Source organism: Lipophrys pholis (assembly GCF_963383615.2).
Source record: "Lipophrys pholis genome assembly, chromosome: 12".
NCBI classification, from domain to species: Eukaryota; Metazoa; Chordata; class Actinopteri; order Blenniiformes; family Blenniidae; genus Lipophrys; species Lipophrys pholis.
Genome location: NC_137641.1, coordinates 20,088,447 through 20,107,794, shown reverse-complemented (window position 1 = coordinate 20,107,794; position 19,348 = coordinate 20,088,447). Strand labels below are relative to the sequence as shown.

General features: G+C 42.9%; 2 protein-coding genes across 2 annotated transcripts; one reads left to right on the top strand and one right to left on the bottom strand.

The window, feature by feature from the left end:
- Window positions 1–209: 209 nt before the first annotated feature.
- Window positions 210–4,973, top strand: cimip2b (ciliary microtubule inner protein 2B; the record flags this gene model as incomplete). The annotated part of the gene is made up of 5 exons (XM_080477625.1): window positions 210–274; window positions 597–805; window positions 2,747–2,901; window positions 3,545–3,671; window positions 3,868–4,973. The coding sequence occupies 5 exons, from the start codon at window positions 210–212 to the stop codon at window positions 4,077–4,079; spliced, it is 768 nt and encodes a 255-aa protein (XP_080333751.1). The 3' UTR covers window positions 4,080–4,973.
- On the bottom strand, window positions 4,194–17,959 carry LOC308117457 (AP-4 complex accessory subunit RUSC2). The gene is made up of 10 exons (XM_080476357.1): window positions 17,654–17,959; window positions 12,729–14,075; window positions 11,771–12,065; window positions 9,767–10,774; window positions 8,269–8,345; window positions 7,957–8,131; window positions 7,698–7,803; window positions 7,562–7,608; window positions 5,934–6,609; window positions 4,194–5,833 (listed from the first exon to the last, which is right to left on the bottom strand). The coding sequence occupies exons 2-10, from the start codon at window positions 14,031–14,033 to the stop codon at window positions 5,722–5,724; spliced, it is 3,801 nt and encodes a 1,266-aa protein (XP_080332483.1). The 5' UTR covers window positions 14,034–14,075; window positions 17,654–17,959; the 3' UTR covers window positions 4,194–5,721.
- Window positions 17,960–19,348: the final 1,389 nt, after the last annotated feature.

Sequence of the window (19,348 nt, the reverse complement as noted above, 5' to 3'; positions counted from 1 at the left end):
AATGTCGGAGAGTTACATTTGTGTTGATACATGCCGCTGCGCCCTCACGCGTTCACTCCGGGTGTTCGGGAAAACAATGCAACCTTGCAAGGCAAAGTTTTGGAGCGTGCGTCAGTCAAGTGCATCTCTTTTGTTTGAGTTCGATCCTCTGTAGCAACCGGTAAACACCGCAGGCGGTCTGCAGGGCGAGCCGCTGCACCGGAGCACACATGGACAAGTACGCCCCGAAATTCAGCGAAGTCCTGCTGACACCAGATCCTCATTACATCCCAGGGTGAGTGCGCCTCCTGGCACGAGACATGTATCATGCGATATATGCGGTTTGCGTTTGGAATGTGTTTGTGCGGAGTTGTGATGCGACTCAAAACTGTTCGTATTAATTTACGTGTGCTGACTTAGATGTTAGTCCTGGTCATAAAATATACAGACATCTCTAATTATGCTGTTTGAACAAAATAGATCTTCATAACTGTTTTTTGTTTTTGGTCAGAAGAAAAAGTGTCTGCCTGTTAAAATTATACATGACAAAGTATATATAAAAATAATATTAGTTGCTGAAACGCACTGGGAATAGTTGTTGGCCTTAATTTATCTAGATATACAGGTTATTGCCCCCAGCTGAAGTACAGTTTTGCCAAGTCTTACGGGAAGCTGACAGGTGAGCTGCTGACCTGTCCTGAGGTGAAACACTCCAGCAGCCTGGTCCTCCACACCGGTCACCCCCAGTCCACACACAACGATGCGGATCTGACGCTGAGAGGCATCCCTAACTGTAACCTGAACAGGGTGATACCAGGGTACACAGGTAACACACACACACACACACACACACACACACACACACACACACACACACACACACACACACACACACACACACACACACACACACACACACACACTCAGAAAGGTCAGCCGAGTAACCCAACACCCCAGGGGCAATTCTCTTTTTTAAATAGGGAAGATGCTCCTGTCAAGTATAATGACAGTCAATATAAATAGTTGTTTTCTTTTTTTTATCAGGTGAGCAGTATGTAGTTGCCTTAACTGAAATTTGGCAACTTGCCATCGGCAACAACAAGGCAGATAATCTGCCTTCACGTGTTTCATTAAATATGAGCTGCCGGTTAAACAGAAACACAACCACAAACAACTGGAAGGACTTTAGAAAGGATCGTCATGTCTCTGCTGCACATCGCGTGACAATGTTGAGACGCTTTACAACCAGGCTGTCCTTAGTGATTCAGATTTTTGGATCTTTTCTTTTTGGTTGGTTGTTGCAGCAGTGCAGGTCATGTCAAAATGGGTTATTGGTGTATATCTGCTCACCTTGTAGACCACAGCCCTTTGTTGTGTAAAGCCTCAGCTCAGCCGTTGTTGAGTGAAATAGAACTCCTGTCGCCGCTCTGAGCGATGCAATACACCAATTTGTGGTGTACATTTGCAAGGTCAAGGTGAAATGTATTCCCCGAGGAGCAATCTGTGGCACAGACAGTGGTAAAGCATGAATAACAAAGGCAACATCCGTACAGTATGCACATACAGTATGTCACCCTATTCTTGTGACCGCCTGTGTCTGTTTGATTTGCATGTTGGAAGAAACCAGAATGTTAGCGAGTGAAACTTCTCATAAAAATGTGAGATGACATTTAATCTGCTTCCTATTTTACAAAAACATGCAGTGTTTTTTTGTTTTTTTACACAAGGCATCAGCATGGTGCTGAAAGGACAATACACCGTTGATGGTGATGCAGAGTTACAACCTCTATGATCTGATCGTTTACTTTTGCAGTGGGGAGAGCAGAAGGCTTCTTCCTTAAATCAATCCATACCTCTCCACACCACCATGGTTGAGGCTTTCCTTCCAAAGATGTGAAACAGTTGAGGAGAAGAAACATATTTAAGAATGAAATGAAACATATGAACCAGCTGTTTTTCACATTATGGCCTATTAAACCATCAGGACCTTTCCTGACTTTCACCATTTTTCACTAAAACCATCATTAATAAAACAATTATAAAAGTGATTTAGATTATTGGAGAGGGTGAGGTCTTGTATGTCGTTAAAAGTAACTACATTTTTCCTCGAGTGCATCTGCCTCATAGATTTCACCGCCTTCCTGCACGCCCCGAGCTTTATTTATACCAGCGCAGCCGGTTGGTGTAGTTCTTTGTGTTGGATCATGACCCCTTGAAGAAAGTTCATAGTTCTCTGATTGGCTCTGTCTTTAGCTGATTTGAGGGACGAAGGTTTTGTTATTTGGATAAATGAAAATGGATTTTTAGGGTATGACCAGAATGACTTTGGTAAGAAACACATTGTCTTTGACATGTTATCATCACTTCTTTTAAATCGAGCTCATTCTGTAGCACACCTTGCCAGTACAGGGCTGAACGTCCTTCTGCCTGTAGGACTGCCTTCATTCTTGGTTTCATTAAGGTGTTTCCTCACAGATCCGGGTCCAAATGAAGGCGATAGCACCATGAAGATTCGTTCAGAGTGACTTAAATGAACCGTATTTCCAATTCTGATGCTCAAATGCTTAAATAAGTTTGGCGCCTGCCCTGTAGTTAACAAGTTAAAGAAGAATACTTAAGTATAATATTTAGTGTAAACTTTCTTCATTCCTATGAACATGCCAGACAATCACACACACTGATGTGAAGATAAGCGTCCCACCCGACCAAGCTAAGTTTCCTTTCACCAAATATGGTTATTTAATTTAGCTTGTTGGTCTTTTTTCAGGTTTCATACCAAAAAGCAGGAACTTCTTTGGATGCAACTACTATGAAACATATCGCAAAGCGCTGTGCGAGTCGTACCAAGAAGAGCAAGAGAGATTCCAGCGGCGGGCATCCAGCCTGCCAGTGGTTGGCGGCTACAACACTCAACAAACTGAAGTAACGTGCCTTCGCACAATCACTCACACATTGACATGACACTTCTGAATCTCTTCAGTTTACTGTCAAATTCAGTTTGCGATTTCACTGTAATAACGAGGTGAACTATCCACAATTAGAGCGATTATAGATTCACATCTCAAGATTCATCATTTGTGAAAACTGTTTCGTCAGTTTTCTTCTCGGTTGAATTGAATCAGATGAAGTTTGCGATGCAATTTTTAATGTGCATTTGTTGATTTCCATTCGTGTGAAAACGTAAGCTCACCAAGGTACTTTCTAATAAGTAAAATGTAATTTAACCCAGTTATTAAACCATTTTTTTTTTTTTTTAAATAACAAGCAAATAAAAAGCAACAGAAGCATGTATTTTACACTGTAGCAGGCAAAGCTAATGTGCCTCTTTTCACTAATCTCGAGTGAATTTCTTCTTTTGGTTATTTTCAACAATCGAAATTAAAAAAATAAAAATAAAATGCCATTCTAATTTGTGATTTATTTTACATTGTTAGATATAACTGTTTCTTGAACGTTTGCTTAAACGTACTTACATTGATTGTATAAAAATTCACCCCTTTGTTAACTTTATTTCAAGGCTTTTTTCCATTTTGTTTTAATGGTTCTGTGTTGCCTTTCATCCCAGAGACCAAAACCTCCTCTGACGTTGATCTCAGACGACGTGTTCACCTACAAATCCTTAAAGCCTTTCACCCCTCTTGGAAAACCGCATGCGATGGAGGACGAAAACCCTCATAAGTACTTCATCCCAGGTACAACATAGTGAACTCTCACTATCTGAAATGTTGCAGTTGAATTAAAGCCAATTATCAAGCTAAACAAAACAAAACAAAAAATAGAGCTTTCCAATATGTTTGACCTTCTAAGATTGCTCGTTTACGTATAAAGTGAGTAGTCGTAGTAAAAGTGATGCATTGGCTCAGAGAGCAATGCTTTTTTTTTTTGCAGGATTCATGGGGCACGTGCCAAAAGCTCGCTTCCTAATTGGCAAAGGTTACCCCGCCACCACCAACGAGGCACTGATCCAGTTTCACAAGCAGCAGAGTTATCTTTCCGAGCCAGACCGAAAAAACAGGCCAACGTCGTCCATGCCCTCCATCTACCCGTCCAACAACAGCGTGCTGCGTTCCTACACAGGACTGGATAAAAACACATTGTAACTATCAAATCCCATTAGGGTAATTGTTGGCAGCATGATGAGTCAAATCCACTAAGTTATCAAGAAGTCTTCACATTTGCATGAAAGCAGTGGCTCCGGGGGTGGGAAGGCAGCAGATGGGTAAACATGTTGAGTCTTTATTGACAGAAGTCGATTGTCACCGGGCATTAAAGGAAGCATTCAGAGGAGAGAAAGTAAAGAAAAGGTGGAACCATTTCACAGACTTCACATCACTGAAACACATAGAAAATATCTCTCTTTAGCAAACTCACGGAAGACATTACCTTCACTTTCCTCGAACCTGTCTGCTCACCTGTGTATCAAAATGTACCTGACACACAATTAAATACCTGAAACTGCCACAAGATGGCTTAGAGTTGTGCAACTGAACAAACTGCACTGGAAGACATACTACTGGAAAAACCAAGCAGATCCACATATTTGAACTTCCGTGCCAAAAGAAACAGGTCTTGTCGCTATAAAAACATCAGGATTTTCAGATCTCAAGTAAAAGAGGGACACATACTGTATGTTTGTTAACTCATGCACCGACAGTCAATCCATGCAGGGATTATGTTTAGAAAAGTTACAGCACTGGTAATGTACGACAGGAGGCTGGTGTGTCTGTGGCATATTTGGCACTAGTAGGAGGGTATTGCTATTCTTTTTAAATCGTCCAACAGTCCACATCAGTATTCATGGTGTGACCGATATTCACCCACAAGTAACACAGAGAGAAACATAAGCACCTAATCATGTTTATCCACAGTACAAAGGCAAAACGAGGCAATGGCCCATACTCACCCAGCTATGTCACAGGAAAAGAAACTGTGATCTTTTGTCCTTAAATCTTAATTCACATTTGACATAAGCACACGTAACAAAAGTACACTGTAAAAAAAAAAAAAAAACAACAACAACAATGGACAACCTAAGAGCAGGATCTGGTTGCAGCAGCTGTTTGAAAGTTTGAGCGAAAGTTACATTTAACCCAAACTAACCTGAAGTCAGACAATCCAGTTCTCACATGCAGATTTCCCACATTAAATATGTACACACGGTGACTTTTAGGTCAATTGTTGCATAGTATGCAAATCTATAGGTTGACAGAACTGATACTATAGTCAGATCATTGTATGTTTTAGAGATATTTTTAAATACATTTTTAAAATATAACAACATGGCGTTGTATATTGATTAACTCAAATGAGAAAAAGAGTTGTAGCCCGATTGAAAGACAAGCAACAAACAACTGTATGAATAACATTGAGGCACATGAGACATGTTAGATATAAGTTTGCCTCACTAAAGCTGAAAGTTTAGACCGTTTTTTTTTTTCGAACTTGGCACAAAACAGTTTGTTATGAAAAATGCTGTCGCTGTTTTCTTAGCAATTGCCTGCTATTTATTACAAACAGACATGATTTACTGAAACAACCTGACTCAGCCACTGATTTACAAACAGCTACTGCAACACAAAAACATGATGAAGACGAGCCTTTGAAAAAGCTGCTCTCTCTCTTTTTCTCCGCTTTTCTATTAGTAAAGTGGTGGGAGTGAGGACCGTTTATGTATTTCCATGCAGTTCCATGGTGGTGTTACAGTGTCCCCTGTCTGACTTCACTCCACACAGGGTTCTTCTTTTAGCATCGGTTGTTGGTCTGTGGTCCTCCGAGCTTCAGTGACCGAATGGATTGGGCCAACAGTCCGAGCCGTGATCGGTCCAGATGCAGCCACTGGGACGGTCTAGATTTCCTAAACGATAAAAGGAGAAATCTATAGCGTGAAGGGAACACGCACACATTACTTGGTACATTTATCACAGACACTTCATTCATTCCTCGCTGGTTCTTACCTTCTGTTTTGTGCTTCGATGTGACTCTGAGAAGTTGTCTCTGCTCTGATGGGCCAATCAGCTGCTCCGAACAGTTTGGCCCAGCGTAGACCGCCCCGACAAGGACTCTCCTCCTGGGGTATAGTTGATGAATTTGAGATCCCAAAGTCTCTATCTTCACTCCTCTCTTCTTGCCTGCTGTCCATACTGATGTGAAACCAAGTCTCTGCATTAGTTTGGCTACAGTCCTCCCCTTCCACCACACCGTCCAGCGGCTCACGCTCCTTCGGCCACCACTCTGGAATGGCCGCCAACATTGGACTCCTGTTGGCCTGAATGCCTCCTTGCTGCTGCTGCTCCTGCTGCTTGCAGAAGCTTGGATTCTGAGGTGAGAAAGACTCCTGGTGGGGTGAGGCCCTGGCTTGCTGACTGCTGTAGATGCGACCCACCTTTCTGTCCACCTGTAGTCTCGGCCAGCTGGTGGCTAACAGTGCTGAACATGGCTGAGGAGAAATCCCCTGATCGTCCGAACGCAGCTGTCTGTGGCGCAGCAGTCGCGGCTCCAGGAGCAAGTTGAGGTCGAAGGGCAAGACGGAGAGAGGCTGCAACAGAAGCAGCAGCTCCTGAAACAAAGGCTGACAGCGACCCAGCGACATGGACAGGAATCCCCAGGAGTGGTAATAAGTTGTCACCACATCTGTGGAGACAGCAAAGAGCGTGAAAGGCACAAAGATCCAAACATACGCAAGATGTTGACAATCTGGCAGTAGAGACAAGAGTCTGAAGCCACAGTTGTGTTTGTGAACTTATAGCGTCACTGATCTTTGGGCTCTGATTGTTTTTGCCATCCTCTGTTCAGTTGTACCTCTCAGTGTTGAGTTTTGAGCGCTGTGCTTATTAACACAGAGCGACACCCGGTGGACAAATTATGAAGAGTAATGTTTTTGAAAATTTGGAGCTAATGTCACATTGATTATATTTACAGTTTAAAGTTATTGTGTGTCATTAATTTGCTGTCACTCTTCAATAAAAGCATTTAACAGTGTATTAGGACCCATTGTGATTCACTAAATCTCTGAATATGGAAAGAAAAATCTCTCAAAAATAATTTTTCCAGCTTGATGAAAGCTGGGCTTTTATTAGTGCTGCAATGTTATATTACTATGTACTGTCCTGTTCCAATTTAAAAAAAATAAAAGTTGTGTATGTGAATGGGTGAATGTGACTGATTGTGCAAAGTACATTATGAACACGAAAGCAATGTAATGCACAATATAAGTAAAGTCCATCTGCCTTTTCAATGGAGTTTGAACTTAAGAGCCAAAGAGTAGTAGATTATTGTAATCATGATCATCGTCACAGCAAAGTTTGTTAGCCTACTAATCTTGACCAGTTCGTACAAAGTATAAATCATTCCGAGGAGCCGAGGTGGCACGCTGGACCGGCAGCATCAGGCGAAAAAACATTTCCACAGTGCCAAACAAGACTCAGAGCAGAGTCTGGGGATAATGTTATTCCAGCGCTCATTACAGTCCATTTAGTTGTAAAGCTCTCTGAACGTGAGCCAAAGTGGTGGATAGGCTGAGCCATGGCTCCCTAGAGTTTTATATAAATATATAAATAGTAGAGTAAATGGACCGTGCACTCACCTTTTTGACTCTGGAGGTGACTTAGCCAGAATTCCAAAGCTCTCAAGCTGTCAGAGAAAATCATCAGAGCTTTAATGTGCTGCAGATTCATTAGAGTCGCTCTTATAAGTAATATTAGAGGCAAGTTTGGTTTTACTTGAGCAGGCCCATGATGAAGGCTCTCAGTCTCATGCAGTGGCTAGTGAGCTGTGGACACCGTCTGATTTTGGAGACCAGGCTTTGCAGGACCCTGGTGGACGGACCTGTCGTGGACGGAAAACATGAAAAATACAAGAGAGACCAGAACGAAGAGTGAACTCCAAAAGCCAACTGTGTCTACTAACATTTGGCAAACTGCTCCCGAACTACATGCATACAAGTTTCTGTATTCTGGGATGTATTGTCATTATATATACCGATCCGAGTGGAGATTTCCACCACACTCCAGGAGTGGTTCCGTCGCTGTCCGATTATGACGTCCAGTTTGTGATCGCGAAGGCCGTCTTCTAAAATACTCTGAATCGCTGGACACAAGTGTTCCAGGACCAGGCCGGCAATGGTGGGACTGCAGGAGCTGTTTCCCAGACGCATCTGTAGCGGAAGAGAAGGAAACCTGACCCTGTGCATTTTCTGCTGACACAAGTTATTTGAATCTTTTCCAGTGGATGTAAGTAATATCAATTTGGCACTTTTCCCTGATTTGTTGCCGAGCTCGGCAAATTTCATACCTTTTCTTCAGGGTCCCTGCTGCTGCCAAAATGAGCCATGATCAAATCCACCGCTCTGCTCACAGATCTCAACAAACCTGCAGGAGTCAATATAAACAATTACATGTAAAACACGGTAATTCATCTAAGGGAGGGATGTCAAAATCATTTAGCCAAATTTTGTCTCCAGTGGGCCAGTCCAGTAAAATGAGAGCTTAATAATATTTTACATAACAACTTCATGTATTTCTTTTGTTGCAGTTTTGTTTTTTAACTTTAAATTAAAAAATGTGAGAAACATTTCTCAAATGTCCTCAAATGGCAATGCTACATAATCAATAAGACTATAACTGCAGCAGCACTGATCTATCAGGACAAGCCTCAGGCGTATTGTTTTGTCTCATCTCTTTACTGCAATCTCCAGTGAATCAATCACAAAAAGCAGTAAATTTTGGGGAAAAACCTACAGGAAGTGGTGGTTATTTTATTTTTTTTTTCTTTCTTTATCTCGCAGGCCAGATCGGAGCCTCTGGTTGGCTGGAATTTGGTCCATGGGCCTTATGGTAGACACGCTGCCACTCTAAACACAAGCTACCACTGATTCAGTGAAGGTGTTTTTATTTATACTTCATAACTTCTCACCAGATTATTGGTGATGACAAAGCTGCGGTTTGAAATTTTTTTGGTGCAGATCAACTTTATAGATGTAGGAATTACACTTAGAATTTGAACACACTAAGAGTGCCGCTGGTTTTAGGAAGGTTCAAGCCAAAAATGAAACGATTTTCACCTCAAGAACTGGGTCAATGCATGGAAGCATGAGAGAAGGATTTCAGGTTTCCCTTTCACATTGCGAGAATGCAAATGGGAATGCGATCTCAAGATGAAAGGGTCGCTTTCCCGCTCCAGCAGCGAGCCTCATTGACTTGCTTTTCCCTGCCTCTCTTTCTTCATCTCGTACTGACTACCCTCTGCAAATGTCATGGTGAATTCTTTATGCGTGCTGATGCCGCCTGCAGTGCTGCGCAACACTGACTCTTTGCTGCTGCTGCTGCAAATGCCTCCATCAGTGATTACCCACTGCAAAAAGGGCCTCACATTTGTGTAATAACATTTACAATGAGTGGCCCATATGGTGGCGCGCGCACACACATACACACACGGACTGATTAGGTGTAAATCATTAGCTCTGCTTCTGCTGCATCGTTCTCCCTCTCATCCTCTCTGACGCTCACATATAGGCTACAGAGCAGAAGCCTGAGCCAATCCTGAGCAGGGAGAGTTAAAAATAGGTCATGTTTGAGTGGAAGCCCCTTCAGGGTATTGAAGGCACTGCTGCAGTGAGTTTTTACTGCCGCTTTCAACAGCTCATCACTGGCTAGACTATCCAAACAGGAAGGAACCCAGCCATTACAGCTCCTGGGTCAATTTTACTATACTCACATTGTAATTCACTCCATGTATTTAACACCATTTACGGAGAATATTACGGCCAACCAGTTCATTAGGTGACCCTCACCTCTCCTCTGAAGATGGCTGATGGACATAGATTCATAAGATGTATCAGGCGAGAGGCAGAACTCTGCCGGCGGCCTGTCACTCATGATGAGAGATTCGCTCTGACGGCTCTGACCTGGCTTCAAACCGAGTCCCACAGAGTCCTGGATTTGTTGGGGATGCAGCCCAGAAGCAGCCAAAGAGAAGAGAGAACTCAGAGAGGACAGTGGCGCCACGGAGGACAGGGCTGCTGTGAAGCTGCTGTGAAAAAAGCCAGAATCAGCTGCCGGTGCGGCTCGATACTGAGGGCACTTCTGCTGCGGCAGGGTGGTCGTGGGAGGAGTCTGGGACACCTGCCTGTTGGGGTGCAGGGTGTCTGTGGTAAGAGGTAAAGTGGGGGGTGTCTGGGAGACGACTGGGTGGTACGACGTCTTACACTGACTGGATGTTTTGGGCTTGTGACGAGTGTAGCCTTGCTTAGGCGTGAGGTTGATGAGGTCCTGGTAGGTGGGGATTTCAACCAGGCCGGGCTGATTCAGGGTTGACCTTGGCCTTAAAAAAGCGTTGGTCTGAGTTCTGCCTGAGCACGGGCTTGCTTTGTCCCGCGCCTCGACCATTGTGGCCTTTTGGCTGGTCTGACTGCTTTTCGACGTGCACGGACTTGGACGGCCTTGGTTTCTGTTGGGGTGGCCCCACATGCGTTTGTAGGTGAAGCAGTCCGGGGTGGGCGTGCAGGTTGAGCAGGTGTCGGAGCTGGTTGGAGCCTCCAGGACCACCGGGAAGTGGCTTTCCACCGGCGACAGCTGGAGATTAGAAAGACATTGGCTGCTTTTTCCTTTAAATTTCAAGCCGGGCTGTGAGCTGCCGGACTTGCCGTTTTTTTTATTTATGTATTGCTCCAGAAGGCAGCCCAGGTGCTGGGCTTGGGACTGTGGTTTTCCTGAGGGAACGAGAACAAACGGTTGGATGGGCAGCGAGGTTGGTCTCTGGGCTTTGCTGTATCGAATCATGTTTTCTGCTGAACCCACTCCTGAGGAGAAAGAAATACAACAACAAAATAAGAGCGGTCAGTTTTTTTTTGTGGTAAAACTTCTTCTTCCCGTCCTTCCTTTATTTTATTCTTTACCGTAAAATGAATAAAGATGTGACCACTCCTTGAAAAATAAGCCAAATACAGAAAAATACAACCCTGTTTTCTACATAATTCTGTTTAAACAATGACATTTCGGGGGTGTCCAAACTTTTCATTTAACCCGAGGGCCGGATTTGATAAAAGTGAAAGGGCTCAATAGTCCCACATTATACTATTTTAAACTATACAAAACTGTCTCATAATATATGACAGTAGGTCTTCAAGTATCCACACCACAAAATAAAAAAATAGGTTAGAAAACTCTTTATATTTCTTTTGGAAAATATATTATTTTCCAAAACAGTGTCTAATGAATATAGCAATGAATATAGCCATATATGTTAGAAATGATGCCACCAATATTAATTGTGTGATTTGTGTGATGAATTTTTTTTTCTGTTTGTTCTGGATTTTGAGTCAGAAAGCAGGCCTGAATAAAATCTGACCGAGGACTGTGATTTGACCCACAGGCACAAAAAATTTACTTTACTTTATAAAATTACATGTTTTTTTTTTAATCTACACCTATATCTTGATCATGTCCTGGTGGCATATAGGTTATATAGACCATTAACATCCACACATGCCACATTCAGGGACATGAGGAACATGAGCCCAATAAAAACAATTATGTGTGACTGACAGTGGCTGTGATTTACGCGGTCACTCATAATTGGGTCAGTTGGTTGTATGCTTGATACAGCGGTTTCACCACTGAATCACTACTTGTAAATACCATCAGCAGCACCAGGAGGGTCCGCTTGTATCCATACTCTTTCAGCTTTACATTAGTATTTTGCATCGTATCACGTTTGCGCCTAAACTCTGTTCCCCAGTAATTATCCCCAAAGCAAAGAAAGGCAAATGTGATTTCTCACACACCATCAGCCTTACCCGTCTCTGTAGCATCAGCATGATCGTGCTCCCGGTCCTCGCTCACAGATGGCTGTGTGGATGCCGCTCTTGTGTCTTGGCATTTGCTGCTATGTGGGCCACGCTGGCTGGGGCACAGTGAACAAGGCGAGTGGGAGAGGCTCTGGATGCCATCTGCATGCTTCCTCCTGCAGAGGGCTTTTGCAGTGGAGGTGGTTGCAACCTGGTAATCGTGCGTGTGAAGCAGAGAACAGTCGGACCCAGAGGCAGACGGCGCTGAAGAGACCCTCACTTCCTTCTGCTGATCCTCTTTCTCCTGGTGGGACACAGTAACAAGGCAGAACTGTTAAGATCCCCACAATCCAATCAAACATGCATTCGTACCTGAGATACACTATGAGGCTTGTTTACGTACAGATTCTAAAATGATCTGAATATTAGGTATTTGATTCATTTTTTTAATTAATAATAACTCAAGGTTTTCTCTTTATGTAGAAAGTGTGTAGTTGCGACTGTCAACATGACAATGCAGATGTTATTACACTGCTGATTTGATATGATAATAAAAATATAGTTAGCATGATATAAAAAAAGAAATCTTGATAAAAGTATTGATACATGTCTTGAAAATATTTCCACACTTGGGACATTTGAAACTAAAAAAATCATTAAATGAAATATACATGACATTTATGTATATTGCATTCTATTTTATACTTATATACTTTGTTCTACATTAGCATGAATAATCATTTTTTTTGTATCAATGACTTATCTTATCTAACTGAAATAAGTGAAGTAAAGCATTATAAAACCAAAAACAATACAATGCACAATACAGATGCACCTGTACGTTTTAAGAATTACGATAAAATAGTGACACTAAAATTACAGTTAAAAATGTATGTAGAAGTTGCTACATTCAGTATATTTGTCTCACTCAAAATCAATGTAAGGAATCTTTTTATTTGAAAATGACCTTCTTGACTTCACTGTGTTGTCGCTCCGTCTTGTCATCGAGCGAGAGAAGGAAGGGGCTGCTTCTGCCCGGACCCTCGGGGCCGCTGGTGAGGCTGGACCACGCTGGGCTGGGCGACTGGGAGGACAGGTCACACGTCACCAGCTTGTAGTATTTCTGATTGGTTCCCACAGCCAGAGTGGCCTGGCTTTGCAGACAGGCGGTCAGGTCCGATACCTCCAGAGAGGACAGGCCCGGGGGTAGCGGCTCCAGCGAGTAAAGATTGCAGTTGGAGTCGAGGCCCTGGGGGGACCAGGCGGAGGCAGACAGCACCATGTTGCCTTCTTCCTGGAAGGCTTTTCCAGCGCTGTGGGCATCACCAGCTAGACTTTGGGAAACCGGCTGGAGGTTGAGGAAGACAGATCCCTCGGAGGACTGAGAGGGCTGGAGGGCAGGACTGCTGAGGTCATGAGGAGTGGCAGGATTGTTGCTCCTGTTATAAATAGTGCAGAAATTAACCAGGACGCCATCGGAGCTGTTGCAGGAGGAGTCGCTGACATACTCCGTGTGATCGTTTGACAGCCGATCCGGGGAGAGTTTGTGGATGCGGCAGGTCGCGTTATCCTTCAGTCTGTTCGAGCCCTCGCCTAAACACGCCATCGCCGTCATGCCAGGCCTGTTCCGATGAAAGCACGGGCAGTCGGGGGGCTGAGAGTCCGGCCGGTTAGAGAGCCACTGATGGCCACTCCCAGTACCCAGCATCGTCCCCTCGTTGCCCCACTCACTGTCCACCTCCCTGGGGGACATTGCATAATTTGCGTCACCGTTACTTAACGGCCAGTTGGAGTTCCCATGCAACACGAAAGAAGAGTCCTCATGATATCTGTGCAAGTTATCTCCATCAACGTCCTCGTCTTCCTCGTCCTCGTCCGGGTCTGCATTGGGTCGAAATGAGTTGTGCGACCGCAGACTTCCTCTCACTCCAGCGCTTCCATTCTTCACGTGAGAACTGGTCTCCTCTGGCGACGAGTTTGAGTCGTACCTCCCGCTGCTGTCGCTGGCCCCCTCTTCCTCCGCGCGCTCCTCATTCAGGCTGCCGTAGCTGCTGGAGAAGTGCCTGCGGCAGACGGCGAAGGCATGCTCCCGGCTGAGCGAGTCCCGCTCCGGGAGGGACACGGCCCGGGTCAGGCCCGCCGGGCACAGCCGGTTGGGCCTTTTGGCCGAGCCGCACAGGGCCTGGACAGGAAGCTGCCAAGTGGGAAGCTGCACCACAGGGAAGTGGCAGGCGATCAAAGTGTCACCTGACAGACTGGACGCTCCAATCATGCTGCCGGATGAGGCCCGACCAAAGAAGCTGTCTCCATGTTACTGGAAATGAGAAGAAAACGTGAAAATGTTACTTCTCACATACTGAGTGATTGACTCTGAACTCAAACTGATCCCAGATCGTCTCACATTAATGTAACGTTTGAGTGAATTACAGATTTCCTTTAGATTCAAAATAAAAGATCATGCTGTTGATCCACAGACATTTATGATTTGTCTGCTTCATATTAAACTTTTTTTTTTTCCTACTATAACAAAAAGTTGTGTGTTTCAGAAAATGTTCATAAACAAGTTGGGCCTATAGTTATTAGACATGCATGCTCACTTTTTTAATAAGCTTTTTTTCTTCCTTGGAGCATATACCGTCTGGATAGCTTGTGTCAAATCAAACCTGTGGATTCCAATCAGATGTCGCTCTGATTTTAATGGAGTCCTTTGCGTTGAACTTCTCACTTTAATAGGAACTTAAACTCTAAAATGAATCACATTTTCTTCCATTAACAATACGGTACTTTTCATGGCTTTTCATGTCAGTGTTACCAAAACATAATAGAAGGTGCAACCAACATGGAGCAACAGTACACCAAACCACCACTGGATTTTATATACACATGTTTTTTATAATAGTTGGATCCGAATTCCATCAAAAATGTTACTTATTTACACATTTGAATACATTTTCATTAAGGGATTAAGGGATGTTTAGTTCTCATTTTCTGCATCATGCACTACTAACAACTAAAGCAGAATTATCAGTGTTAGCCGTTTAATAAAAGTTGAATAAAAATGTTGAACTATACGACTCAAGAACATCATGGAGACCTACTGAAACGCTGCATTTGAATGAAATATTCATGACATCTTTTTTTCTCGGCATCCCCATTTGAGGTCTTTATTTAGATCCAGCGTGTCAGTAGGTGTTGAGCTAATCCACAGGAATCCCTCCACAAACCACTTAATTACACACGCTTGTGATCAATGAAACAAACAAAAGCAACACGCATTGGGCCAAAAACATCCCTGCAGAGGAAGAGGAATTGACAAAGCACGCGCAGGTCTGCTCCCACACATCTAAAGTCCTGCTTGCTCGTCTGCTCCGAGCCTACACTCCATAATTCAGTCGACCGTAGCAAACTCCTCCTCTCCCGCCGCCTGGGCCAACCAACGTCTCTCTCTCGCAGTCTCCCGGCTGCTCTGTAACTAGGGCAGCTGCACTGCAGAGATGCTCCGCTGGCACTGCGAGGGGTAAATACACTTTCACATCGGCTTATTTAATTCAATGTGCGGACACACATTCGCTATGAATATTTAAAGTACACATGAGGTGGAGCGATGGCGACTATTTTCCAGTTCGGGAATAAAACCCGGGGGAACCCGTCACTAAAAATAATTAGACTGCATGTGCAAAGTGCACATGAAATATTTAAACAGTGACATGGACTTTTTTGCACTTCTATCATTTTGGAGACTTGACGGGTGCAGACTACAAAATACAAACATTTCAGTGCCAATTCAACCAATTTTAGGGATTTTTATTGAGTGAAGCAATAAATCTATAACAGGCATTCAATTCAGATATTAATAAATCATGTTTCGTCTGCAGATTCTTCTTCAGGCTCATGTTCTCCATGGACTAAACAGCAACTACAGTCCAATTCTAGTCTAGTATTTCAAGATTAAGTTACAATATTGAACCTTTTGGAGGCAGGTATTAATGTTTATTCATTTTCGCATTTATCGTTTCTGATAAAAAAAATAAAAAGTCAACTAGAGGATGTTTATTTGCACAAGGAAACAACCAAGGTGTATCTTTATGGCTTTATGGCTGCAGCTGGGAAATAAACAGCAGTCAGGCATTTAATAATGGAAGGAGAGTCTTCCTAAGGCGCTCGTTCTTGCTCCCTTTGTAGGCGAGATGTAAAAATTTATGGCCGTACAATCCCCCTGGTAAATTTTAAAGAAATCCTTTTATAAGAAACGATCATACACACATTTTTTTCCCCTCCGTTTTCCCACTCTCTTTAAACAGTTGCTGATTGAATTTTTAAGTTTCCAGCTTTGTTTCATCGTCGTCTCTGCCAATGTAACAAGGGGGCTGCATAATATCTTGAATAAATCTGATAGTTCAGTACCAGTGGAAAGTAGGCCAGTCTGACACACGACTCGTCTGCAAAGTCTAATCATTTCTCCGCAAAGAGGATACAGCTCTTGTGTGTCATCTCTGCTGGAAGTCTTAGAGTGTGACACAGAAATCTCTCTTCAGAGCACACAGAGACATTTGTGCTGGATTCCCCCCCCCCATCAACTATCGCTCTGGAAATGTCTGTCAGGTCGAGTCAGCCATCAAACCAGAAGCGACGGGCCTGGAGGTGATGTGAACGCAGAGAGTCTGATCCCACGGTGGCCATGATGCCGCTTGTTATGGATCATGTTGCGCTATAATGAGGCAACATCAATAGCAGCGGCTGATATGTTGATCTTTGATGGACGCGAGGAAACATTTCAGTGAGAAATGAAGACACGATCAGAGGTGATGTTTGAGCTACAGCTTGTCTTCATTTCTTACTGTAGTTTTCCACAATTTTATCTTGTAGAGTTACGTGCGACAGACGAGCTGAAAGAGCTTCCGTGACAATATTGTGTCACTCTTTGTGTGTTTCATCACATAGAATAAAAGAAAATACAGCTACAGGTTCGATCAGGTAGTTCAAACAGACAACAAAAGAAGAAGGAAGTCCAAGTTGCATGATATTAGGTCCAGAAATCACAGTGTTATTTCTCTTGTCTCTCAATTCACACCAACTGTGACTGCACCAGTGTTTTAGAAGACGAGCACTTTCTCAACTTTGTGGTTTATGGTCATTTCTTTTTCTGGATTTCTGCCCTGTGGCCATCATGTATGAAATAATTAGAACTGTCGATTACATTTTAAAATGAATTAATCACACAATGTATTGCAAAATGTTGCGCCTGTTGATGTTATGATGAGACAGTTGCAATATATTGTGAAGCCTGTTGTTGTCATTTGGCTTTAAATACCCACAAACTGTGGATTTCTAATGGTCAACCTTACAAAGACATATGTGGGTCAGAGGGACACCCTTTCCCAGAATGCCTTTTTCCTTTAAATTGAAGAATTGAGTGAAAAGAAAATAACTATTCATACTCTTTAAAACAGACAATTGTAGGACTGAACCCAATGTGTTATAAAAAAAACTACAACAATAACAATTAAACAGGTGAGATTTGGATGCTTGTCTTATGCTTGTGGTGTATTTCGTATTTAAACAGTCCTGTGATTCATTTGCTGTCTGACAAGCTGAGTGACCTTGTTCTGACATGAGCATGATGAATCAGGGTATTCCTCCTTGTGACTGCTGTGCAGATTTTAGAGATGACAGAAATATATTAAAGGCAGGGGAACATTGACAAACACAACCAGACATCCTGGTCACATATTTATGCCCATAAAAGCAACTCATCCATGACAGAAACAAAAAACAAATCAGCGACTAGATTCACCAGAACAAATGTTATAAATAAAAGAGCAAGAATAAGAATAAACCTCTTAATGGCGCCGGAGTGCAAAGAAAACACTAAAGCATCTCCTGCACACTTACTTGAAAACAGTGGTCAGTCAAGGTAGATCTCCATCCTCTTCTTGCACGAGACTTTGATCCATCTTCACGCACGCGGCGGCTTACAAAACAAGCGTCTGAAAAGGCAGAAATCCAATAAATAAATAAACAAATAAAAATAAGACACGCGCTGCTCGACACACACTTGACGTGAGATGTGCATGAGTGCAGCGGGTTCGCGGCTGACTTCAGGAACAAAACGATGGTGAGGACAGGAGGAGGGTCTGGAGCGGTCCGGTCTGGACGTCCGGAGACAGACCCGGGTGGTCCGCACGCCGCCGCTCGAGCACCGTTCGGGCTGCCTGGAGGATTGCGTCACGACGGCCTCGGCCAATGAGAAGAGACAGAGAAGTCCTGCAAGGACTCCGAGAAGAGTTAAAGCCTGCAAACACAACTGCGATAAAAATAAACACCACAGGCAGCCGTGCAGTTTATCTTCTAGATTTAGTGCAGCGCCCACGCTAATATTTGATGATCACCGGTCACGAGGGGGGCTGTTAATGTATGAGGAACAAAAAGCACATATTTCATCATGTGTTTTTGTATTTGCTTTATTTTCAGTTTACAAATGAATGATGTATAATACACAGTGTGTCTGTCACCTTTGTGACCGAAACAATGATCTTATGATGCCTTGCAAAGGTTAACGAGTCCAATGCAAAACCCAAGGCTCAGGTGCATTGTGTTGCTCTATAAACGGGCTCAGCTCGCCCTCTAGTGGTGACATTAATGAACCGCAAGTGTAGGAATTTGTATTTTACCAATCTGTCAACTCAAATCTATGAAATTAATTAACTACGATAAAGAACGAGATTTTTTTTAAAAATCTGTTTATATCTGTTATAGAAAACATGAAACTCTTGAAAGCTAACTGGAATATGTGGATAAAAATCAAAAAGGCAATTGGAGAACATGCAAACTTCCCATTAAAAGTCACCAATTCAAACGGGTATTATCTTGTTGGAAGATATTAACTACGCAACCCACACAGTCGACTACAGGATATTAGGACTTGCAATAGAAAAATTTCCATCAAGACATACAGCTTTTTGTGGAAATAATTCCGTTTCAGTTTGAGATAAAAAGAAGTCTCTACTTTTGGGACCATGCATTAATCTTTCCAATTTAAAAAAAAAAAAAAGCTTGAAATTGACTCATTCACTATGGACCATTTTATACCTGGGCTACTTTTGGTTTAGACTGCTGAGAGACCTTCTTTAGTTCACCTTGTGTTTTTCTCCATGTCATCAACTTAATCTTTTTCCTCCCTATGTCCTGAAGTAGTTTGGTTTTTAAAAAAAACAAACAAAAAAAAAAACTAATTCATATTAAATGCCATGAGACAGATTTACTATAAATAAAACTAAATTGACTTTGTCAAAAGTTTCATTTCAGCCTGAGAACACAGGTCACTTCTATTTAAGTTCATCTAAGGGCGAAGCACAGATCTGATGGGCTTCCTGCCCATTTAAATTTGGTTAGTGTCTGAACCACTTCCTTTGCCAGCTTGTTCAGGATATTTTTAGAAAGACAAGCAAGTAAAAATAGCCAAAGGAGAGATAGAAAGTTTGTTTTCAATCATGGTGTCCTTTGTGTCTTAAATCTGAGTAGAGACTGCAGCTTTTTATAAAATGCAAGCTGCTGAGCATCTGTATAATAATTCACCTAGAATTTCAC